This window comes from Nipponia nippon, unplaced genomic scaffold, assembly GCF_047370975.1.
Source record: "Nipponia nippon isolate SJK-2023a ecotype South Korea unplaced genomic scaffold, ASM4737097v1 scaffold_25, whole genome shotgun sequence".
In the NCBI taxonomy this organism is placed as follows: Eukaryota; Metazoa; Chordata; class Aves; order Pelecaniformes; family Threskiornithidae; genus Nipponia; species Nipponia nippon.
Genome location: NW_028262342.1, coordinates 4566940 through 4592306, shown reverse-complemented (window position 1 = coordinate 4592306; position 25367 = coordinate 4566940). Strand labels below are relative to the sequence as shown.

General features: G+C 51.4%; 1 protein-coding gene across 12 annotated transcripts in view; it reads right to left on the bottom strand.

Annotated features, from left to right (window-relative positions):
• Window positions 1-25367, bottom strand: part of PLXNA2 (plexin A2) — a 260299-nt gene that overhangs the window by 7602 nt on the left and 227330 nt on the right. For all 12 annotated transcript variants that reach the window (XM_087761945.1, XM_087761940.1, XM_009462408.2 and 9 more), the window contains 15 exons: window positions 25267-25360; window positions 23143-23382; window positions 22818-22961; window positions 21414-21648; window positions 19774-19916; window positions 17827-18095; window positions 13200-13266; window positions 12380-12526; window positions 11762-11921; window positions 11086-11189; window positions 6175-6274; window positions 3738-3928; window positions 2945-3114; window positions 813-1025; window positions 331-481 (listed from right to left, as the gene is read on the bottom strand). In XM_087761945.1, coding sequence (XP_087618071.1) covers window positions 331-481; window positions 813-1025; window positions 2945-3114; window positions 3738-3928; window positions 6175-6274; window positions 11086-11189; window positions 11762-11921; window positions 12380-12526; window positions 13200-13266; window positions 17827-18095; window positions 19774-19916; window positions 21414-21648; window positions 22818-22961; window positions 23143-23382; window positions 25267-25360 — 2428 coding nt within the window. The remainder of the gene's footprint in view (window positions 1-330; window positions 482-812; window positions 1026-2944; window positions 3115-3737; window positions 3929-6174; window positions 6275-11085; window positions 11190-11761; window positions 11922-12379; window positions 12527-13199; window positions 13267-17826; window positions 18096-19773; window positions 19917-21413; window positions 21649-22817; window positions 22962-23142; window positions 23383-25266; window positions 25361-25367) is intronic.

Genomic DNA, 25367 nt, shown 5'->3' with positions numbered 1-25367 from the left:
CCACTGCATTTAGGAGTGGGCAGCGCTGGGCGCAAGCCAAGGCTGAGGAACGCAGTTGCTCCCACAATATTTTAGCTCTCAGTCCCCTGGGGAGTACGCTACAGGCATGGCCAGGACCTGAACCAATTTGTGCATGAACAGAACAGAGCAGGGCAGCAGCAGTGCAAGCTACGGCGCTGCTGCATCGAGGACGAGGGAGGAGGAAGGAGCTCTGGGCGGCAGCAAGGGGATCGCTGCCCAACCCGCTACCGCACAGAAGCACGGCTCCTCTCCCACGCCGCATGTGCCCAGGGCGACATCGCCTCTGCGCCCGCCCCAGGGGACACCCACCTCTTCGCTGTACTTGCTGACGTAGGAGTAGATCTCGTTGAGCGCGCTCAGCATGTTGAACTCAGCAGAGTGCAGGCGCGACTGCTCAGCGAGGTAGGCGTTCATGTCTTGGTCGCTGATGGCGGGGAGCTTGGCGATGTCTGCGTAATACCTGCGGGAAGGGAGGGCCATGAGAAACACGGAGGTTCAAAATGCCCCTCTTCTCCTTGGGATTTAAACTAAGCTCTACAGGGAAAAGGACATCATTTCGCTTTATGCTTACATCTAGCAAGATGGGATCCTGGTCTACAGACCTACAAGCTGAAAATAAGAGCAGCAATGCTCGGCAGTGCTGAGCTGTGCTACCAGCTCACTGCAGGAGCCACCCTGCTGCATCGGTGGCCACCGAGAGCAAAGCTGCTCGGCGCAGGAGGTCGGGCAGGACTGGAGCGCCCAGGCCAGCCCTGCACCCACACTGCTGCCACCCACGCGCTGCCGCTCACCTCTCCACCCAACTCTTGTAGCTGGGGATGTCCTTGGCGTACAGCAGCTTGTTGGAGGGGGAATCCTTGCCCAGGCGGTGCTCCGAGGTGGAGCAGGAGTCCATGAAGGTTTGAGCCACAACAGAGAGGCAGGCGTCCGTGATGCTGCCTTTGTGGATATCAAACACGAACTGGGGGTTTTTGATGACGTTCACCCAGAATCGGAGAGGGAGGCTGTAGGGAAATCAAGAAACAAAATTAAATGTTAAGACAAAGGCTAGGAAGGACACTTGCTGCGGTTTGTGTTCCCAAGCAGAATACAAATGGTGGGAAGCAGCAATAATCTGAATAGGAGCTGGGCCAGGTCCATCAAACACCAGTTAGCCCTGTCCTGCCTGGATTGCTTGCGATGGGTCCTGCTATGCCTGGGCTGGACACTGCTGCCCTGCGCGCCCGGGAGCCGTGCTGGGGTCTGGTCCTGCACAGAAACGTGGAGGAGGCGAGAGCCGGGCGGGCAGCAGGCGCCGAGGGCAGGCAGTCTGTGCCAGGGCAGAGCTGAGCAGCGTTCGGTGGTACGGGGCGAGCAGCTCCGCGAGGAGCCCATTAAACCGAGTTCGTTAGAGGGGGAGTCCGCGGCGCAGGGCTGAGCCCGGGGCAGCAGCACTGCCGCCCCTGCGCTAATCAGCTGCTGCCCGGCCACTCCGCAGTCCATCATCTGTGAGTGGTGCAGCAGGCATCACAGGCTTTGTCCCCAAATCCCGAGGCCTTTACAATCAAAGGGGAATTATTATTCCTTTTTTCTTTGGCTGTACAGCAGGATCAAAAAAACAGCTGCTGCTTTCTATTACCTTTCAAGTCGCAGCTCTCTCTATCTACCCAGCTAGCCGCACTGAAGGCTTCAGCCTTAACTCTCGCTGCACTGCAGGCGAGCAGCTCAGCTGCATCCCCGGCAGCGCCAGCTCCCTGACCCACCATTACCCCAGCTCTCTCTTCCCAGCCCGTTTGCTTTGACCTGCTCCAGCGGCATAAGCCTTCTCCCATCTCCCCACCAAAATTCCCTTTCTGGGAATGCTGCAGCCAACCAGAGGGCTCCACAGAGCTCTGAGTTCAGAGACCGAATTTTCGCCCTTCTCCCGAGCCCCGGGGCAGACGGAAGGACCAGGGCTTGTGTGGTCTGATGGCTCTGGCAGAGCAAACTCAGCCGGTTGGTGCTCTCTTTTTTACTGCTTTAAGAAGTCTCATCTTTTTTTGTGATTCTGGAGTTTTTATCCTAATAACTCCTTCTTTTAAGGCTTTCAATAAATTGTTTTTAGCTTCCCACAGCCTTAGCGGGGAACCCAGCTTTTGCAGCCGTGATGATTAGAGGCCTTTTAAGCCACGAGGGACTCTGGGGAAAATACAAAGTCTTCAGGGAGCAACCATTTGTTGTGCTTTTTTTCCTTCCTCTCAGAGGTAAATTTCTAACCCACGGAGCTTTTAATCCTAAAATAACAGCAGAAGCAGAGACGTGAGAGCTCCTATTGTTTGGAGAAGGCTGAACCTGGCTGCAGTCTGTGCCGGCAGCGTGCGGGGCTGGCTCCTTCCCCCCGTGCCACCTCCTCCCGCTGCCCAAATGCTCCGGCTGCTGCCCGAAGCGATGGGGAAGGTGCTGCCGCTGGCCGAGCTCTCCCCTCCCAGCCTGTGCCGGCATTCCTGCCACAGCCCGCTTGCGCAGGCAGGGTTGCACAGGCAGGGTGGTGCCGGCATGGAGCCCTGCTTCCCGCCCGGCTCTGCAAACCCAGCGATTTCCAAAGTCCAGGAGTGTGGATCTATAGGCTGAGGCCAATGCCCAGCTCCCACCCGGGTAGAGGGCTTGGAGATAGCTGGGCTCGTGGTTTAACGCTGCACCGAGGTTTCAGCTCGTGTGTGCATGGGGGGCAGCACAAACCAGGGTCAAACCCCGCTGCCATGTCTGCGCGGGGCACTGGGACAGCAGTGGTGCTGGTTGAAAAGCATTAGCACGGCTTCGTGGTACATCTCATGCTCTGGAGCTATGGAACTTGGTTGTTCCTACCCTTCCCAAAGCTCTTCCCCATCTCTGTTTTCCCCAGGACACAAACAATTGCTCAATACTCAGGTCTGCCCCCGCTTCCACCCTCCTCCTCCATTCTTACCAATTGCTCTTCCACGTGTGCCTCACATCTGTGTCATGGATGCCGTGCTTATCTGCCTGCTCATCCAAGAAATCGAACATATACTTGATGGCCAGCGGGAGCGCGCTGCCGCGGTGCACAGTGCTGAACAGCGTCTCAAACAAGTCGTCCACAAATTTCTGCAGCGTACCCTGATGGGAGCAGCACCGACAAGGTGAAGGGAGGGCTGGACACATGCTTGGCTGAGCAGCGGTGGCAGGAGGGGAGGCCAGACGGAGTTACCAGCTCTGCACAGCTCCAAAGGGCCGCCACAGACCCCACAGGAGTAAGTAAGGTCGGGGTCTCTACAAACGCTGACTGTGCTGCTGGAGGACCCCGGGGGAATGCTCCAGCCTGCAGCTACTCACGGCTGCATTTCCTCTTTATTTCTAACCTGAAAAAATTTCTTTTGCTTACGAAACCAAATCTGCGTTATCTATAGTGTTGAATACATGGTGAAAAGCAGGAAAACTCTCTCTGGCCAAGGAAACTGGTTAAATATTTACAGGCACTGCTGCATTTCTCCAGCTCTTTGTGTTTTAATACTGTGCAGAAGAATAAAGTATTGCAGCAATCACCGTGCAGCGTGAGGAAATCTGGGCTGTGTTTCTGTTGCTGCGCCAGGAGCCACCCGAGCCCTGGGGCCCAGGGAACCCCGGCGGGGACAGTCCCCCCGGCAGCGGAGCATCGTTAGGGACTGCACAGGACCCCCGGCAAGCGGGTACAGATGGCCTCCCTGTGCATTTCCCACGCGAATTTAGCGCATGGCAGTTACCTTGGTAGCTAACAGCCTGGTCAGGTAGATTTCAGACACCATCTTACTGCCCCGGTCTCCTTCCTTTTGGTCTCCGTGGTCGTGGTTTTTGACCAAGTGCCAGACCTTGACCCCGCTCTCCAGGTCAGGGGTGATCATGGGGGCCCGGGAGCGCAGGCTGTCAGGGCTGCCGGTGTAGCGGAAGGTGGAGTCTGAGTGACGGGAAGAGAAGTGCGTCATGCTCAAAGCAATCCCCTTTTTCATTTCTCTGTCTCTTCTCAGTGATGCCACCATGCTTGCTAACACCAAAATCATCTGCACTGTTCGTCTTTTATGGGGTAATGAAACGTAACACCACCCAGGCACCAACAAAATTTGGTGTTTGCCAAAGATACGTGTTGGTCTTCACTGAATAGAGTCCCTCAGACTCCAGCCTTTCTGTTTTCACACTCAGACATGGGACTTTTCTCCTCCATTCACATCCTTTACTTACGTGAACTCAATAAGACGAGTCCATGCAAGACATCCCCGTGACTTACAGCTCACACAAGTTAACGGTGAGCACTAGCTCCTGCAGCATCAGAGTCCCAATATCAGTACTTTGTAAATAATAACAAGTTGCCCGGCACAAAGGGCAGAAGAAAACCGTTCTTCTTGAGCCTTTCATTAGAGCAACAAGGGCTCAAGCTGAGCACCGACCGCAGAGCCCGAGGCCAGTCCTGCATCCCAGCCGTGCCACCCGCGGGGCTGAGCCGGGTGGCCTCCCTGCTGTCCCCACGTCTGTCCTCCTTCCCAGTGGGAAAGGGAAGCTCAAAGGGGAGCAGACAAAGGTTTTTCCCTTAATTGCTCGGAAACCACGGAGGGATGTGAGATATATTTAACTTCCCAAAGAACGTGCCTCCCTGGATCCCATCCACAGCGACTCCAATCTGAGACACGGTGCTGAACAGCACAACCGTGTGTTGTTGGGTTTTGCTTCCTCTCGCTAAATTTCTTTGTTCTCTGGGAAGCTCGTGCATTTTCTCAAGTTTAGCCTCCAATTCACTGCTCACCCTCCTCAGCGAGAATAAGGGGATCAATCATAAACCCGCCGAGGGAAATATGCAAGTCATTACCAAACTAGCCAGATTTTCATCCCTGATTAAGGCTTAGATAAATGAGTACTCCAACTGATATAATTAAGGAGACAGACAGGGGGACAGCTAGGGAAGCATCTAGTAATTCTATTTTTAAACAGAGTTCTGTACTGATATATAATGGGGGAAGTAAATAAGTATCTCATTTAAATTCTGTCTGCACAATTAGAAGTATTAATCTTAAGATGAGCAATGATGGTTCACATTGGTAGTTTGCAAAAGCTTTTCCATCTGACATAGATGAACGAGCACTGAAGACTCAGGTTGTGTGACCCAGCCTCGGTTTTCCCATCACCTGAAGCGCGGGAAGCGCTGGGCGCTCAGGTGGACTACACCTCGCAGGGAGAAAGGCCTTTTCTCCCGGCTTTTGCCTAAAGACTCCTGCGGACGGCTCCTCAGAACCCTCGCTCGAGAAAAAAAAAAAACCTTATTTTTGGAAGCTATAAACAAGGAGATGGATTTGTCAGGAGACCTCTCGTTTGCAAAACACTCTGTAAAATGAAAGATAAAGAAAGATCAGCGCACTAGAGATTTTGCCACTGATGCCTTTTATGGAAGTATATTATTACTATTATTGTGGATTTAGTGCTATAAATGCACACCTGGCACCTCGCAGACTCATTTACTCAGGCTGCAGCATCTTCAGGGACCCTCTGTAAAGTGCTGAGCCCTGCTATTATGCAAATAATGAATTCCCAGGTGCGCACATCCGAGCACGCCGAGTTAAGATTACCGTCACCCATTTTTGACCCATTAGCTAAGAATTTAGGAAACAGATGAAGGAATCGGGCTTTTCTCTGGTGCAGCCCTGCTTACACGCAAGGGACACAAAGCCGCTTTCCTGCGGCAGGAGCCCTGTGGGTGCTCCGCAGCATCCATCCCCTCAGAGCCAAAAGCCTGTTCCTGGGCTTTTCCGAGCCCCACTTTTCCAAAGGCTGCTCACGTTGTGCTTGGCATTTCCCTTTCCCTCCTCAGCTTCTCTGGCCTTTTTGCTGTTCTGCTCATAGATGGAAAAGCCTTGGCAAAAAAAAAAGCAGCTAAGGACATTTTTCTGTTCGGCACATGAACGTACTTTTCTTTTGGCTGACGTGGTGCGGTTGTCTGGGGGAAGCTGCTGCTTTTTCCCCACCTAATTCCCTTAAGGTGTTGCCCTCCTGCAACAAAGGCAGCTTCAACACCAGCCCCACCAAGATACGTTCTCAAGTAAAGCTGAGCTCTAGCTGCAAGCTCCAGGCTGGCTCTAAAACGTGCACTGCAGCAGGAGAGATGCCCAGTCGCTATCTGTGAGCCAGTGTTTCCCAGCCCTTAACTCTGCTTCTTACCGTATCTACTAATAGACGTCCGGGATATACTGGCAGAGGCAGGAATATTGTAGGAGGAGGTCTGTTTGGGAACGAGAGCCACAATTGAGCGGTCCGATACCTGGGGAGGCAAAGGAAGAGGAGATCAGTGAGATCCACCGCCCGCACCACCATCACCAGCTGCTCATCCAGCAAGCGCAGGTACCAGAAGCCGCCAGGGCTCAGCCATGGCAGGGAGCTGTCGGCACGGCTCGGGGCTGCCGCGGGCGCGGGGAGCGATCCTGCCGCCAGCCCGTGGAGAGACGCGCTCCTGCTCCGGCTGAGCCCCGTGCTGGGTCAACAGCAGCTCTACAGCAAGGGACTGAAGGAAAGGAGTGATCAATCCAAAGACGTATTGAAGATGGTTTTGGTCGTTTTGATTTAAGATGACATTTTATCCAATAAAAAAGAGAATCTCAAGAACTGTTGTGATCCAATTAAAGTAACAATGCAGAGGGAATAAAATGGCTATAATAACGTTATGGACCATAAAACATTCCTATTAAACCATTTTTTATTTTAGCAATTTTTACAAACTTTAAAAGTTTGATTTACAGCTGAGAAAGTCTTAAAGCCATCTTTCAGGGTATTAAATTGTCAGTCCCTCTGCTGCACCAGAGAAGGAATTAAATGCTGGGAAGTCAAACTATAAATGAGCATTAGAGCTAACAAGATTTTGTTATAGCAGATTTTAGTAGCCATGTTTAATTTTATCCTCCCTATAAATCTAGTAGTCACTGGAAGTTTTTCAACTTATTTCCCTTAATTAAGAATCTGCAGGTTTCCAGGGAACAGGTCTGAGCGTCTTTTAATTTTGAATTTGTGGCCTGTGGTGCAGCATGGCGAGGGAGCAGAGCACGGAGTCACGGCATCTCGCAGGCTGACGGACGCGCCGGGGCCCAGCCAACGTGTTATTTAGAGGAGCTGTACAAAAGAAATGCCTCTTCATGCCGGAAAAATTCCTTCTGGGGCTAAGTCCTCCATTATTTGCCAGGAGTCCTGCAAGGGACCCAGCGCTGTCCCTACGCATGGGGAAGCCCCAGGGTTTTGCTCCCCCAGCATCTCCCCACGCCATCAGCAGAAGGGGTGTTTGTACGTCTGCTGCCGCGAGGTGATGTGCACGCAGCGATCGTCGCTGCCTAATGCTCCCTCCAAGGCTTTGGGTTCCATTCAGATGAAAGGTTTCATGTAAATGCGAGTTATTATTATTGCTAGTGATAGTGGAAATAATAGTCACTCGTGTTTCACAGTACAAAAGTGAGATATTTCTAAGCAGAACACTTCAAACACCTCTGTTATTTCCTCTTCTGCTCCTGCCTCACTTCATCTAATTTATTAAGTCAATGGAAGAAACAATCAGTGGTGATATTATTTTTTTAGGCTGTTATTAGCTGCCACTTCAGTTCAATTTCACCAGGGAGAAACCTGAGCGCGCCGGCAGCCCAGGGTGCTCCACAGAGGCAGCAGCTCCCCGGCCGCCGTGCCGGGATCCATTTCTACCAGGGCTGTGCTTAACTGGGAGAGAGGCATTAAAAATTCCACACACACACAGAGCACTCTCACTCTCTAAATTTTGGGTCGAATGGCTCTTGTCAGCTAAAAAACACCAGCGTGCAAATTAGCATCAGATGTAACACACATTCGTTTCCCATCTCGCTCTGCTGTTGCCACACTCCCATAAAACCCCAGAGACGTCTGTGAAGCTGGCTGGCTGTTTTATAGCTTTATAAATATTCCAATTCTTCTACGAGCTGGAAACACACTGCACAAAACACCTTAAAGAAAAGAAAAATAAAACCTGGAGCGGGGAGAGCAGCAGTGCAGAAGCCCAGACACTACTGTGTTTGCGGGGGCTAGCGAGGATGCAGCAAGGATGCCAGCCCCACGGCCACACCACCCTCGGCTCCTGGGTCTCATTTTCCACACAAATCTTCCCTCTCTGCTTCTAATTTTTCATTTAAAATAGTTTTCTAGTCTCTCAGCCTTTCCAGACTCACAGTGTCTGACAGGTATTCATGCTCTGCCGCCTCTGAGTTAACCCTGCATGAGCCACTGTAAATCATTTGATATTAAATTCAGTGTTTCATTTTTCTTGAGTAAAACCACACAGGGTGAGACTCTCCCGTGGAGTTTAATAGGCATGAAACCGAAAGGATACTACACAAATGTAATACAATTCCTTACAACATAGTTTAAAAGCTCCAGAGAATTTAACAAAGAATTACACCTATTTAACCTACGTATCTATTTTTATAAATGAAGAAATAAGCAGCAGGCATACAGTTCTCCACATAATTCTGTGAAGTGGTTCAAAAAATATTACAGAAAGATGACTATTTCTTTTTAAATCCAATCTGGCTTTTGCATACGAAGGCTTCCCATGAAAAACACGTTTTATCGGTCGATGCAGATATATATTGTGTTTTTATCATCCTAAACATGTAGACAACAAATGTAACAGTGTCAAAATCCAGCAGCCAGGTGTGGAGCTGAGAAACTCTTGGAATTAAATACCTGCCCTCTGCAGAGCCTCCGCACCCTGCCCCAGAGCCCGGGAGCTGCAGGGAGCGGGGCTGCGGAGCAAAGGCACCCCAGGAATGGGGAGCAGGGGCAAGGCTGCGAGGACCAGGCAGTTTCTGGTCCTTGCTTCAGCGCTTACTCCCAGGTGCCAGCGCCTCTCCAAAACACTACAAAATGCCAGGTGTTATCGGGTGGAAACATGGGCTGTGCATCTCCAGTTACTGCCTGCAAATCCAGAGGTCACTTTGCCTTCAGATCAGCGGATAAAAGTAGATGGCATCTGACCAAGAAGAAAGACAAGACAGCTCTAAATAAAAGACGGAGAGAGCTCTACAGAGCTGGCTTTCATGTTTTCTAGAAATTTAGAAATCATCTTCACCAGTCGTCCAGAAGCTGGAGAAATCTAGATTTCATTTTTATGGCTTGAACTACACCTGTTTTATATGTAATGCCCTAGTTAAAACGGTGAGACAGCAGCGCTTGAAACTCAGATGATTTTATGCCTCCTTCTAAGCTGTGCCTTTGCCCACACATTTGTTTTACTGTGTAGTCCTGGAGCATCTGTATTTTTGATACCTAATAAAAACATTTATCACTCGAACAGAAAAAAAACTGGTAGGAATACAAAAAAAAAAAAAAATCAGTTTTTGGCAAAAGCCCTGCCTTGACACATTTCTGTTGCAGTGCAGAGAGCTTGGCTTCTTTTTATGGCTGAAAGAGCTCTATCGGGCTGCGCAGAGCCCGGGCCGGAGCAGGGAGAGACGTGCAACTGCTACCTGTTTAGATGCTTGACAGCAAACTTCTACTTTGTTCCAGAGCAAAACTGACATTCAAGTGGCAGGAATAGCTGCAGCATCTCGAGGGCTACAAGGATTTTGTTTATTTTAAGGGTAAACTTGTGGCTCAGGTTTTCCCACAGGCACTAAAATGAAAGTACTCCCTCCCCTCGCACCCAACGCGCATCAGACAAGCACGGCTTTCACCTGTGACTTCCTTAGATGACTTTTAAAGATCAAGGCATAATAAAGTCTCGCTGCTTCCCTGCACGTTGCTTAATCCCTTGCAACCGTCAGGTAAAACAGATTTTAGAAACAATGGAATTCATCTGCACAACTCGTATGACATTTTACAGTGATCTGTGTTTAAATCCTTCGGGCTGCTTGGAAAAGTTGCCCCTCGAGGTGCTTTTTTACATGCACTTTGCATATTTATGCCATTCTCTCTGCCTCGCTCCCTGATTATATGGCTCCTGTCAATACTGGCTCACATTCAATTTACACAGCATGAGTCACGCTGATGGACTTGAGGTGGTGTATAAACAGGGCAAGATGCCAGATTAAATACTAAACACTGCTGTGTAGGTAGTGATGGACAGTCGTAGGTTACAGGTCCCAATTAACGCAGTTATCCTCTGCTGCAGACAGGCTTTGAGTAAAAGCCGTTGATTCTCTTTAACCAAACCTTCCTTGGCTCCGGCTTTACCTCTCGTTCCATCTCTCGCACACCACAAGAAGCCCTTTCCGACAGATGCATGCCTATCCAGGGCAGCCTGGGCTGGGGCACGCATGCTGCAAAAGCTAAAGATGGCCACAATTCCTTAGGTCACCTCACCCACCCTGGCCGATGCACAATAGAGCATCTTCACCATCTAGCTTAGTTTTATCTGACTTTAGTGGCGAAACTCCTGTTACTTGGCTTGGAAGACTAGGTCTGGGACTTAGGAGGTTTGATGGCACTTTCCCAAGACGTAGGCCCTGACATTCATCCTTTCTGGAGCTGGCTTCGTCCCGTACCTCCCCGCAGCACTCCCTCGACCCTCCCATGCCACAGTATTTGAAGTATTTGCTCTGTTTCCCTTCTTCACTCCTCGCATGATGCTCAAGAGTCAACACGTAGGAAGATCACGAGTATAAGAGACAAGCTGCTGCTGCAGCCTGTGCTTTCCATCAGGTCATTTGATCGTGTGGTGCTTGCAAAGCTTTGAAGGAAGGCAGAGACTGCTCTTCCTTCCCTGCTGCACTCCTGGTTGTCTCAGACCCCCACGCAATGACCCGAGCCCCACGTGCCGTCCCTCCCCTGGCCCCGCATCTCCAGCAGCGGCAGCTCAGCCCTCACCACTGTTCCCTCTATCTCACTAGCACGGCTGGCGGTTTTAATTTAGCCAATTTTCAACTCTGCTAGTTTCTTTAAGATCCACGTCAAGGTTGCTTTCCCATCTAATGTGTAAGCTCATTGAACCCTTCTGGTTTATCATACAAATGTGACCTCCCTGTCTGTTTTGGTAGATGAGATACTTGGGAATTAAATTTCTGCTTTTCTTTTCTTCCCTCCTGGCAGCTTTCTGGGAGCTGTCTGCTGGGGCTGCTTTCTTACCTGATAATGCATCAAGGTGTTCAAGCGCTTCCAATCTCCTTCAATCTTGGTGGTGATGTCTTCATCTTGCAGGACCACACGAGCTATCCGGCCCTGCCGCCACTCTGCGGGAGAGGCGAAAACCAGGCAGACACGATGGTCAGAGAGGGAAAAGGCACTAATGGGCTCTATCCAGTTCTGGCCCAAATAACTACTGGACAGATGAGCCTGTAGAAAAGCCCACCTGCCAGGAAGGGGCACCCAGAGAAGGTGAAATTCTGCTCTTAAATCCTGCAGCTACAAGGAAGATCACACTGACAGTCGTCTTGCAGTGAAGTGCAGCATTTTAATTCCCACGCAGGGGTTCTGCGGTGTTTAGCTAAATTAAGGCGCAGGACCTTCCCAGCCCCTCTGCCCCCCTGGCTCTAGTGAGATACACAAGCTTGGGGAAAAGCTTTGTTCAGCAGAGTGAAGGAGACTTCATGAATCATTTGCTCTGTGGTCAATGACAATTAGCTGATCCCACAGAGCTCAAAACCTATCTGACAGGAGCAGTGCCCATGCTTTTTTAGGGGCAGAAACGTGTGTGTTATGCAGCCTGAGCTCTAGCTTTTAAGCTCTGCAAACCCCATGGAGAACCACTGATAACAACCACCTCTCTGATCTTCCCCTTCCTATGAGGCAGGGAGGCTCCTACCCAAGTCCATGTCAACAGCTCTTGGTCTTTGCGAATATGGGACGTTTTTGTATACTGCATCGAGGATCTTCTCTTTGACTTGAGTGATGGTATCACAGTTCAGCACCTTCACAGGGATCTCTGGACTGTTCTCATTATCCGGATTCACACAGTTTAGGATCTGGAAGCGAAGGAGAACCACACAATGCTCTAAAGGGCTTCAGACAAGCCTCCAGAAGAACTGTAACCACATCTGTCACAACAATCCTTTCTCGTAAAAAAATGCTATATGCCTATTTGCATCATTGCTGTTGCATCTAGTATATCTTTATAATGATTAGTAAGATAGGAACCCTGGATGTTCATTTGCATTTGCTAGAGGGAGGGCAACGCTCAATGCACAGGGAGATACAAAACCTCAAACCCTGCCTTTCAAAACCCTAACTCGGGCTATTCGCACCTGCAAATTAGGGACACACCTGACTTGGGCATGGGTCTAGCAGCATGAGGCTTTATGGCACTAGCAACACTTGTGCTTCATGGTAGTGTCCTAATCACTGGCCTACAGGTCGGAACAGCTCATGTCCAAGTGGGGAGGACAGAAGCGATTCAATGGCAGCTTCTACAGTGATCACTCACCAGAGTCTTGTACTCAATTTGCTGCCGGATCAGCTTGTCCTCACTGAGGGAGTAACGGGCTTCTCCTGTGATGGCATCAATCGGACCTTTCTCCATCTGCTGCTTGATGGCACAGTAGAGCATGAAGAGCGGCTCTCCAGCACATTCCTACACAACGAGACAGACAGCAAAACTAACACAGAGGTGAAGGTGCATCTCCTCCAGGGCCACTGGCCTGCAGACAGGTTTTGCACATGATTCATTTCAGCAGAGGCATAGTCCCATTGACTCAGTCTTTAGCACATGTGCAATCCAGGCTCAGCCCCCAGCAGCTCCTGGAGAGGACAGACAAAACCACGAGCTCTGTTGCTCAATGAGTATGTTGTCTTTGGCTTGGTAAATCTCTACTGAGTCTATATGGCTGTAAAAAAGGAATTTGAGATCTTGATCTCATTGTTCACTCCCATGAAGGAAATTCTGTGGGCCTTCCAAAACCACAAATAAAGTTAAAAAATATGGACGCCCAGGCACGGAGATGTAAGTGAGAATTTCTCCTAAGTACTAAAGAGGTGCAACAGAAACTCCATTACATGAGAATTACGCCAGGCGATCTGAGGGTTGAAGAAGGCTGAGCCCAGAGGCTGTGACAGCTTGGCTGGGCCCATGTAAGAGCAGCCCCAGGTGCAGGCATCTCCAAGTAATTTTCCACCTCCCCTGCCTTGCCACTACATCTTTTGACTTGGAGTCTGGCTGAAGAGTTTCAAGCCTAGATTCACCCCGGGGATGGCTGGTGGGTGAGACAACAAAGCGGCAGCGGGGTCTCACCTCCATCCCTCCTTACCTTGAGGAACTTGTGGAGGAGGAAGGCAAACCAGTTAGTCAGCATCTTCTCAGCCACCGACTCGGTCCTAGGGAATCCAGGAGGATGTGCATGTTACATACAAACCCACACCATGCATCAGCGGCCCCAGATCTCCCTGGGTGGCACCTCCCGCCGTGCTCTGAACCGGGGCTGCGGCTCCGGAGCAGGCAGGCAGCAGGATGCGGCCAGTGCTGTGTCCCCCCCCCCGCCCTGCACCGAGCTGACAGCAGCTTGCCCAGCTGACAGCCCGTCACAGCCCTGATGGGGCTGGTGACAGGGAGCCTGGTGACACTCGGCTCCTTGCACATGGTGCAAATTACAGCCTGGCTCAGTAAATCACTGGGATTTGCAGCGGTTGCTGGCAATCAGGGACAGCAGAGTGACAATGGCAGGGAAATTGCAGCTTTCTCCCCAGTCCCACCCAGCGTCCTCTCCCCACATTGTGCCCAAGATTATCTCTGATTTAAATACAATGGCTCCTAATGATAGTTTTTAATGCTGGCTCTGCAGGACCCGGAGACTTTCCTTAAAGTACCACAATCCCTTTTCCTGGGACAGGGTGGCTGTGCTGGTGGCAGGGTGTCTCACAGTCCACATCTGAGCCCCAACCACACAGCTCAGGCTGGGCTGGCAGGCAGGCAGGCTGGGGTGGCAGGCAGGCAGGCTGGGGTGGCAGGCAGGTAAGGCTGCCAGCCTGCCCGTGAGGCCATGCAGAGGAGGGCTGCGAACATGACCCTGGGCAGCCTGGCTCTCCGCACCATGGCTTTGCCATTGCTACCAGCCTTCCCCTCTTGCAATACCAGCATCTGGTCCAAATGTCAGCACGCTCAGAGGGGTGGGTCCGACACCCTGCCCTCTGCAGCACCCTTTCCTCTGGGGACCATGCCTCCCCGCACCTTCACCGGGAGCCTGCAGCAAGGCAGCAGCCCCACCAGGTCTGGGCATCTCTCTCTGCCTTCATCCCCTTGGCTGGCAGCTCTGCTCCCAGTGCCATTCCTGCCAACCGCCTTTTTGACCACCGTGCCACCAACCTGCTCAGGAGATGCCCAGCGGGCATGGCAATGCACCGAGCCTCTGCCTCTGCCATACCCTGACCTGGAGCGAGTCACCGTCCCGCTCCGGACCCCTTTTCCCCATTCTCCCCCATCTGCTCTGCTGCCTTGAATTAGGGACTGCCCCTTGGTATGTGTTTATACAGCATCCAGCATGTTTGAAAACTCCGGCATTTAATGAAAAACACACACTGTTGAAGCAACAGGGTTTGATCACAAAGTCAAGCAGATCAAGTATAAACAGGAGCCACAGATTTCAGCAAACAAAAACTGACGCCAGTCGGCAAACGGACCTGGGGTCACGTTATCCATCATCTCTTAGGATCGCAACATCTGCCAGGAATTTGTGAAAATGTCTGCAGATCCCCAAAGAATTTAAGCCTGAATTGATTAACTGCCTAAAAATTCATCCTACGTATTGCCACACTCATTGTTCTCCTGTTTAAAATATTTCAGTCACCCAATTAAGGAGGACTAAGCACCAGCACACTGCCACGCCAGCAAGCCACGGAAAATGGGAGAGTCAGTGACACAAACTAAAGAACAGGTGAAAAACCTCAGAAAATTATATATTCAGGACTTCAGGGTGAATATTAAGTTAATAAACTACTTTATTAATAGAATATTAAATTAAGACTTGGCAAGCCTCCTGATTAGCCCTACCAGTGAAATAATGCTGTGCCCTGTCCCTGTTGGCTGCTCGTGGCCTGACACCAACACCGGCACCATAAAAATAACTGAAATACGGAATGACAGAGAAGTTGGGGCATATTGTGTGGGAGAAGGGTATCCGATACTCCCATGCCTAGCTGTTCCCTTTTATTTCTTTGTCAGAAATACAAAATCAGCTGAATGGAACAGCAAAAAAGAAACACCTCGGAGCACCTCTGTCAAATCCCATTTCTCCTTCAAGCACCAAATCTCACTCTCATCTCGACGCAGACTGACGCCGTCAGATATTTGCAGTGCATCAGTCGTGGGGATGGCCAACAATTAAGTTAATCACCACAGTCCCACACCAGTTAAGGAAAGGGGCTGCTTATAACCCTCATCACTGCTGGGTGCAGCACGAGCACCGTAGGCTCCCTGCAAACAATCTGCTGCATATACTTTCCCTGGCCTCCTCTGCCTTTGAAACGGGATGGGTGCTGGGTATCTGGGTAGCCCATCCCTTAAACTCTGCCTGCCGCCGCGGGGCCTGGCCTCTCCTCCTCTCTGCTGAGCCACAGCAAGAGCTGCTGCGGGGCTCTGCGCTGCCCCTCCGCAGGCATCCCTCTTGCTCCGTCGCTGGGCTGCATCTGAAACGCTGTTATAGATCTGCCTCTAAAAATAAAAAATAAGCTCCTGAAGATTAACATGGCAGGGGAGAATCCCTAGACTTGAAGAAAACCCTTCTCATATTGACCACATAACAAGGGCAAAGCACGATCCAGAGATGGCTTTCCAAAGGAGCCTGACGCCAGCAACCAGCGCCCTGGCTGCTCCTCTGACTTTCTGAGGCACCAGGAATAAAACAAAACTAAACAAAAAGAGCTGAGAGAACCCAAAAAATAAATATGTATTTTATTAATTTTCCCTGCTATATGTAGGTCTCTGAACTGCTGTGTGCTGCTCTCTGTGCCAGGAACCAGAGCAGCTATTTGATTTAATGTCAACTTTTTTGCTGTCTCCCGCAAGGGGTAGTTGCAGAAGAAAGAGAGAGGGGAAAACACGGAAGAAAGAGAGAAAGAACTGAGTGCCAATTATCAACTGCTGCCACCAGAGAGGTCAAAAAATAAAACAAACCAGTATCTCACTTTGTGGCTGATCACTCCTTATTAAGTCAGAGCAAGACGTTCCAGCCCGGGCTGTTTTGTGCACCAACACCACCCGGGAGCCTGCAGGGCACAGGGCTGGGACAGGGCTCCAGCCGTAGGCTTCCCGTGAAATGGCTAAGTCCTGGCACAGGACAGCCAGCCTCGACGCTGCTGCCGTTGCCCGTGGCCCCATCTCTTTGCTGGGTGCTGCAGGCAGGAGCGGGCACGGCTCTGATCACCAACCGTGTATTTTTGGAGCACTGTGAAAAGTCGTTATTGATGGCTGAGGCAGAAGACGCCTTCCCAGCAACTCGTCAAACCACGGGGGAAATTAAGACGGCTTCCTTTTCCGAGATGAGTTATTGCCTCCGCAAACACAGCCAGATTTAAAGCAATTTCCTGTCAAGTATATTCATTATGGCTGGAGGAATCCCTGAAATTTTCCTGGAGCTGTGAAATCCTTCCCTCGCCTTCATCCGCTCGCTCCAGCAAGATGCTGGTGGAGCCGCGGGCACAGCTGATGGGGCAGCCGCGTTCCTGCCGCTGGCCGAGGCCAGGCTCTGCAGCACAGCCAGGACCCAAGGGGACAAGGGACAGAGGTGGTTCATGACACGGAGAAGAGGGGTAGCCTTTTACTTGTGGCTGCTGATCTGGCCTACATTAATAAACACTTTTTCCCCATTTTCTTTCTGCCATTTCCCAGCACGATCTTGGGTGAGTTGCTTAATCCATTCTTGAGCTCCTTCCCCCAGCTGTGAAGCACAAACGCTGCTGCTCCATCCAGGCAGACATGGATGCTGCGAGGATAAAGCCCATAAATACCTGCGAGGTGGCTCAGACATGTGAGGGTGAAGGTCACACAGGCACCCTGGCTGCAGAGGATGGGGACCAAGCCTTGCTGGGCAGCCTGCCTTTCCCCGACAGCTCCAGGGGCAATTCCCGGCACTGCCCGAGAGGTACGCTTCTTCGCTAGTCTTTAATGCTTTACTCACCACGATAATACCACAGCTCAGGACCCTAAGTACCGTACGGACATGTAAGAAATCAGGCTCCTGCTCGTAAGAGCCTGAAGTCCAGTAAGAAGACTTAAAGAGCTGCATCTCTGCTCCTCCGGACCCTGTGGTACCTGAGCTGGTGCCTCCTCTTCCCCGCCTGGATGCACCGGGCACTGCTTGGTACCAGCAACATACAGGTGAGGGAGAGCTCCCGTTTTTGTGCCATTCACCTCCCCACCACGACACTGCCCTGAGGCAGCCTCACACAGGACCGGCAGTGGGGGCTAAACCTCTTTGCCGAACTGCTCGGGCATTTCTGCGCACACAGGTGAGAAAAGCCGGGGCTCGGCCAGGCAGGTGCAGGCAGGGCAGGGCAGGGAGGAGGCAGCTGGATGGCAGAGGTGACAGCGCTGGCATCGTCACCTGCTCTCAGCCAAGCCAGGGGAAGGGGGGGCTGCTGGGGCTGGGCAAGGTAGGAGATTATGAGTGAGAGGAGAGACGCATCAGAGGTAATAGCTCTCTTGGATCCAATTTAAGACCCTGTTCAGCCATCTGTGGAATCATACAGTAGAGTTAACCCCGTGTCCTGGAGACAAGCGAGGAAATGGATGGGTCATCCAAAGCTACCCGTGGAGAACAGTGTTTTCCTTCCGACACCCGCACCCTGGTCCCGCAGAGCCCCCGGATGCCACCAGCAGTGTGGCCGTGCCAGCCTGGGGACCGCGCTGACCCGCCCCGTCCCCTCCCCGTCCCCCCGTGTCACCTGCGCAGGAGCAGTTTGGGGTGATTCTTATTTTCCAGGTTCTTCTCGATGAGGTCAGAGAGCAGCTGCTTCAGCACGTCGGTGGCGTACTCCAGCTTGCCTTGCAGACCCGTCATGATGAGCGAGGCCACGTTGCCCCGATCGCGCATGGAGAAGCTGCGCTGCAGCTCCAGCGTTCGGATGAAGGTCAGCAGGAAGACTTTGTTGTTGATCAGCTGAGCAAAGAGCTTCAAGGCCTTCTCCACATTCTGCTGCCCGTTCCCTTGGACCTGCGGCGGAGGAGAGCATACCCATTAGCCAAGGCACGGGAGGACAAGGGACCGGAGGGGAGCCCTGCACTGCCGCGGGGTCACTCTGCCATCGCTACGGGTGGGGTGAACGGTTTAAACCTGGGTGCACAAGCAAGCACCCCATCTCTCAGGGTCTCAGCATCCCCAAACGTGGTCTCCAGCCAGTCCTAAACAAGCATCGCTCTTTCTGTCCTCCCCCAGCACTTCAGCACGGCTCGCTTTAATCACTGCTCCGAGCTGTACTCTGCATGCCATAAAGCTGCTGCTTTGAGGCTAACGGCCCTATAAATGACATACAATTTTGCTTGTTCTGCACAAAAAGTGACACTCTTGTAAGTAAATTAAATACTAATTTAGACTATTGCTTTATTATGGGACAAGCGTAAAAAATTAATTGAGGCTTTCAGCCAGTTGCAGATTCAAGTAATTCATTACAAGTGAAAATGATGAACTACATTAAGCAACTCTTTACCAAACATCTTGGAGACTTATGTATTGGTTTTACTAACGTTACATAATTAAGCAACTGTGTAATTGGCAACACATTTATCACTTCTGCAATTCTGTTTTTCATGAGTAAAACAAATAAAAAGCATTCATATTTGTTTGCTAGAGCATCAGCTTATTTGGCAATCTAAACAGGGAACATAATGTGTGGGACTGGAAAACTCGGGGCACGGCAATGGGCTGGGAGAGGCTGGTTCAAAGCCTGCTGAGTTTTACCAACACCACGGCAACCGCTCAGCGGTGGTGGCCCACGGGACAGGAATCTCATTCGATGCATTAATGCTAAGCAGTGCTTGCCTGGAAAAGCAACGCAGCTGTATGGAGCACAAGCAATCAAGGCTTCTTCCTCTTACATCCCTGGCTGAAGATCTGGGCCGCCCCCCGGTCTGTGCAAAGGCAATAGGGCTTTCAGGAATTACTGGAGCAACGCCAGTCTCCGAGAGGGAGCGGGCATTCCGGGCGGAGGACGGGCATCCCGGGTGGAGGACGGCAGCCCCACGTGCGGTGGCAGATAATATTTCTTGAAGCACCATCAATTTTATTTTATTTTATTTTTTTTCTTCACTCTCGCAGGTGAGCAGGGCCCACTTGCGAGGTGATCTGATGGACCCTTGTATGTTAACTGTTTTTCTAGATCCTCAGTGAAAACCTTATGGATACATTTATACATACTGGCGGAAAACCCAGGGAAGTGGAAGCGCCTGCGGGCAGCGGGGGGGCCGGCCGTGCCGCCGCAGGGCGCTTGCCCTCCTGTGGACACGCCATGGAACAGCAGGATGCTCCAGGATGCTCCAGGAGGGATGCTCCCAGGCCACAGCCTTCCCCTGCACCGTCAGGCGGTTCGGGAGGACTTTAAAGGGACACCGATAACTTCTCTGGCATGCTTAGCTGCTGGACTATAGCAATATAAAACCCCATAAAATAAAACTAAAGCAACACCGGGGAGAAGAAACCGAAAGGAATCAAGCAATGTGTGATGGAGATAAAACACCGGCTTCTTAGTTAAAATGAACTCAGGGCTTATCCTGCTAACCCCAGTGCCTCTAATAAGAGTTGGTGTGGAAGGCATAAAGCTGCTTCAGGGTTTCACACTGGCTTCCTCGAGGGCTCAGGGAAAGTTGGAAGGGCCGGAGCACAGCCTGGTCGTTACCTCCAGCTCCCGCAGGACAGGATGGTCCTCGATGCCCGGGAAAAGGACCCTCATGGCATACGTCCGATAGTCGAGGTACGGGATCCCGGAGCGATCCAGGTCGCTGGTTAATTCATTGATGTCCGTCTGCAGCTCCGCAAAAGCTGTTCAGGGAGAACAGAACAAGACAGAGGAATACGGGTGAGCTCCGGGAGCCGAGGCTGCGGGGCAGAGGCTTTGGGGAGGGCTGGCCGCCTGCTCTCCTTGGGGGCACGGCAGCAACCGTCAACGGGCCAGCTCAGGAAACCGCTTTGGAGGAGACCTTGCCGCGTAGCACAGACAGACCCTCACCCTTGGAGGCTCGGTCTCAGCAGCTGAGAGCGAGAGCGCGTACACCGCACAGAGCAGATGCCAAGAATAAAAGATGCTTATTAATTTGTATGCAGTTCACACCTGTGTATACACACCTAAAACACCTTTAAAGGCTGCAGATAGAAATGAGGATCTATTTTCATAACTTGGTACTCCCATATTTTCCCTTCTTCTTCTCCTCCTCCACTATCAACAGTTCCCAAAGTAATCAAATCTGATGCAGATCAAATCCAAGCAGGAACCGCCTGCTGCAGCGGTCAGGAAGGAATTTATTCTTCCTCTCATAACATAACATCACCATGTTATACAGCTGTATGTGTGTCCTTGTGTTCATCCTCCAAAGTATGAAATGTTGGCTCAGTAAGGTCTCTGTACCCCAGCTAGGCTGTGTCCATGCTGAAGCTGTGGTCTCTCCTGAATATATCTCATTTTTTGTCCTGTGGTTTCAAGGCTATCCTTTTAAAATCAGCTGAACGAATCCAATGCAACTCTCATATATATATGGAGGTCACACTATGAAATTTGCAGCTTTCTATTTGTTTTTCTTTGAATCATTAAGCTCCCTTCCAGCTGGAAGGACGTATGCAGCAGCAGCAGCAGCCGCCCTCCCCAGAACGCTTTTTGTCGCAACCCACCAGCTACAGAAATGACTGCCCACCTCCACCTCCGCTCCCCGGCGGCGAGGCGAGGCTCAGCCGCCTCCTTGCAAGGGACAAGACTTGCGTGTGTTGAAATCCGCAAGCGGCAGGTCTAGCTACTCCAAATAACACACAAGATTTCCCAGAAGCAAATGCTTGAGGAGCTTCTTCCTATCCCTCAGACCTGCTCTTGCCCCTCTGGGCTCACATTTTATAGACTGGAGGAGGGACTGCACCAGCTTTCCAGTCCTCTTGCCTTCCATTTGGGATACATGCTGTTTCTTGGGACTCCAAACCTCCTCTGCTCCCTATCTCACTCTGCCTTTTTAAAAGCCCTTTACTAAAAGGCCATTAGACAAGGGGGCATATTGTGCCGGGCACCCTGGGGCTGCCACCGGCCTCGCAATGTGATCCAGGCATGTCGCTTAAGCAGGATCAAGCTCTAATCCTATTCTCTGCCCATTAGGCAGCAGAGCCGTGTCTGCCGCTGACACGCCTGTCGCTGCCCACCCTCCCACGCAGCCTCGCAGGGCACGCACCCCGCTCCTCTCTGCAAAAATGGGGTGCCTGGGGTGCTCCGGTGGGGAAAGCTGGGGACCAGAGCACTGGGCTGCAGCACACAGAGAGGGCCCAGTCCCAGGCAGTACTGACCCTCCTTGCACTCCAGGGCCACCCGGGACTCTAGATTGTCCATCTGCATCTGCAGCCTCTTGAGGGTCAGGTCATTCTCTCGGGACTTGCGCTTGTAGGCAATGAGGACGATGATGACGATGATGAGGAGCAGGCTGCCGCCGGCTGCGATGCTGACGATGGCCGGCAGGGTCAGGAGGCTGTCTGAGACGATGCTCACCGAACCAGGGGAGAAGATGATGCCACCAACACGCACCTACAAAGCACAATGGAGGTAACCAGCAGCTTTGGGTATGGGTGCGAGCCTGTCCCAAAGCCCCGTCCTTGGCGGCCAGGGCACGCACCGCACGGGCTGTACAGACTCCCAAGGAAGCACTGAACCGCCTCTGTTTCAGCCAAGACTATAGCAACTCCGCTCGCCTTCAAACACAGAGGGTGCAGCTTATGTGAACGCAGGAAGGCTTCAAGTCATGATAAATGTGCCAGCCCTTCACTATCTGGGCTTTGTCCTTATTATCTGATGGCTCCATTTGACTTTCATTTTATAAGCTTTCAACTCCCTTTTGTAAACCATGGACATTAGCAACCCAGTGATAATTTCACTGACAAGAAACCAGAGCGACTGGAAAGGGAGAACAGAGAAGGGAAGAGAAAGCCCCATGGAAAGCTACAGAGCAAACACGCTGGAGGTTAACGCCAGCACTGGCTTTTCTTGGATGTGCCCTGGCCACAGATGCAAGCAGCTCTCAGACAGGTTGCGCTTCTGTGAATCACACTGTGATAACCTGAATATGTTTTGAATGCTGAACTTAAAGGGAAATAAATCACAGTTACAATCTCATTTGGGCTCTACTCAAGCACTTCGGCAGCTGCGTGCTTGCTCTGTGAGTGGACCAGAGGAAGCAGAAATGCCCAAAACCAAAGCAGAGGAAGACACCGACTGTTATCCTGGACGAGGCTGTTGATCCAACCAGTCCAGCGTTCAGATGTCCTGGCTGCTTCTGCTTCAGGAAAAGGCAAAACTTTTCTGTCCGCTTAGCAGATCACGCCTGGCTAAAATCCCTTCCTACCGTACAGGAGGGAGAACACAGCCCACTGACAACGGTCTCACCTACTGAAGGAAGAGCAAGCAGCACCAGAGAAAGGATGGTACCTGGTACCGAAGGCACTGCCAGAAAGAGCTGTTCCTTCTAGAAGGCTCTGATAGTAGGTGGTGAGTCTCAGGGAGGGAATAAGAAGTTCTCCATGCTAATCCACATCAATATTTTAAGCTTCCAATTAGACAGTCATAAAAATCTAAAATCCCACTGAACCTTGGACAAGACATTCACTCAATATCTGAGTGAGTCAGGGAGACGGCAGAAGAGGAGAAAGGATGGGAAGGAGGGAGGGGAGGGATGCTGACAGGAGTGTTTGGTCCCTCACCATCACTTTGTGCTGTCCGGTGAGATTCGGCGGCTCACACAGCAGCTGGGTCTCAGAGACGGTGACGGCACAGGGTATTTCTCCGATCAGCACAGTGTAGTTGAGCTTTGCTCCTCCAGGAGCGGGTGGGCACAGGTTTCTGCCCTAGGGACAAGGGAGAGAAGACTGTATAAAGATGCAGTGCATTTCTCCAGTTTTCATCTCGTTCCCAGCTTGTGCAAACGATGGGACTCTGTCTAGCGTACCCCGTTCTCCAAAGAGGGTATAAAACTCCATTCTGGGATTTTTTTGCCTCTTCCCACTGGGTGAGTAAGGGTCTCGTTACCTTCAGGATGATGGGTGACCCCGGCTTCTGCTCCAGCACCCCAGTCGGGCTCAGGAGTTCAAACGTCGGGTTGGGGTAGTATATGAACTTGGTGTCGTTGTAGACCAGCAGGGACTGCACGTTGTTAAAGATAAACCCAAACTCGTCCGGCCGCTCGACAGCGTCCAGGCCGGGCCGGTACTCGGGGGTGAGGGGGGGCGCGAGGCAGGCCAGCGCCGTGGCGTTCACCACCTTGCAGACCTGCGGGGAAGGCGATGCTTTGAAAGATGGCAGGGAAAACTTTACCCTGACCTGGACAATGATGTTCTGATTCCTTAAATATTCCCTGAAAAGTCCAGCGGATTCAAAGTTTAGCCGGCAACATTTAATCCAGGCTTGACGCATTACAGCCATAGCTTGGGGGAATTTGCTTCCCCTCCAGCCAGTGCAAAGGCACTGGTGCAGAGATGGAGAGCAAGCTTCAAAAGGAGCAGTGTTTTAAAGGAGCTAGAAGCTCACATAGCGGCTCACTTCGCCCTTTTTCTTTCTTTTTTCTTTTCTTTCCACTTGCATCCTCTTTGGCAATGCCAGCTTTGAAACAGACCCGTAGCAAATATTTGGTCCCTGCTACAAATTGGTGATTAGAGGCAATTCCCGAATGCCAGCAAGGGAGAGGAACGATCATCTGATGCTCGTGGGCTGGAGGTAACATGAAGGTCATCTCCCGCCAGGCCGAGGACACCCACAGCTCCTCCAGCCCCTGGAGGCAGGGACCTGGCTGATTTATGAGACTCTTGCCTTATAAAGCAGCAAGAGCACAACCATCTGGCCGCCCTCCATAAGCAGAAGATTTAATTTCACTCAATTTTGTGTCTTGAGAATTATTTTTGTAGCACTGTAACTGCAACTGCTAACAACAAAATTAGATGTCTTCTTTAAAAAGAGCTCAGATGAAAAGGTCTTCAGAGGGGAAGGGAGAAAGGGAATAGGAAAAGACTGCTAAGTGATTTGCCCTTTCCAAGATAATACAGATTCAGTCAGAAAGATCACTGCATAGAGACAACATTTTTCAATTTTACGTGGTCAAAATAATTTCTGTGGGTTCTGGAGGTACAATTCTTATTTGTAGCATACAAGAACATCATTTAGTTCCTGTTTAGCTGAGGATTCATTTCAGTTTCTCACTCTTGGACTGAAAAAATACAGACGGGGAAGGAGGTGGCATTCCAGATCAACCCCAAAGTCTGCTACCCACTCCTTGCTTCGGGAACATCTGGGTGATAGGAAGGAAGATGGGAAGGAGGCATAAAAATAACACCCAGCTTCACAAAATACGCGGAGCCCCACACCCAGCATCCTTCGCATGGCGAGGAGGGCGCAGGGAAGCAGCACCTGGCCTTACCACGGTGATCAAGCTGCAAAAGTGGCCTGAAAGCTTCTTGTTCAGAAGCGATTCCCCTCTCTCCTTTCCTCCCTGGGCTGGTACAGGCTTGCCAGGCCCAGAGCTGCGGCAATAGGAGGTTTATTTATAGAGAGGCAGCTAGGGAGAGACTAGTTAAACATAGCAGCCTCGTAGCTGGCAGGTCTCAGCGCCTAGCTCTGGGTTTTTACAGAAAGAGCAGGACTAAAATGGGAAGTGTGGAGCAGCTGGGGATGATGGGGACAGCTACACTTGGGCTTTCCATCCTAATGTGCCTGTAGAGCTGAGCTAGGTACAGGGAAGGGAAGGATGCTGGGCAGAGGAGAGCTCTCGGGGCTCTGACAAAAAGGGGAATATTTCAGGAGTGAAACACGTTTATCTGACCCAAGACAGAATTTGTGGTGATGAGGATGACCTAAAGTGGAGTCCTCCATTTCTAGCTTTGAAAACTCCTTGGCAGTTATTGTGTTGCTGAGGGAGTAATTTCCCATTTCTGTGTGTCTGGATCCCTCTTTCCAGGGTCCCCAGGTTTTGCTGCTAACAGTTTGGGTAAGTCTAGGGGAATAGCCCCAGAGCAGCTTTTGCCATGGCAAGTCTCATCATGCAGAGAGCACCGGCACCAGTAGCCGTACGTGTGCACCTGGGTGGGGGGGACCCTCCGTGCAGCGGCACGGGGATGCTCCCAGGCACAGCCCGGCGGCACTGCACTGGCAGCAGCTACTTACGTTGACAAACTCCTTGCCATTGTACTTGACGCGGATCCTGGGCTCCTGGATCACGTCCAGGTTGGAGCCGGTGACGGTCAGAGGCGTGTGTCCGCTGCGGA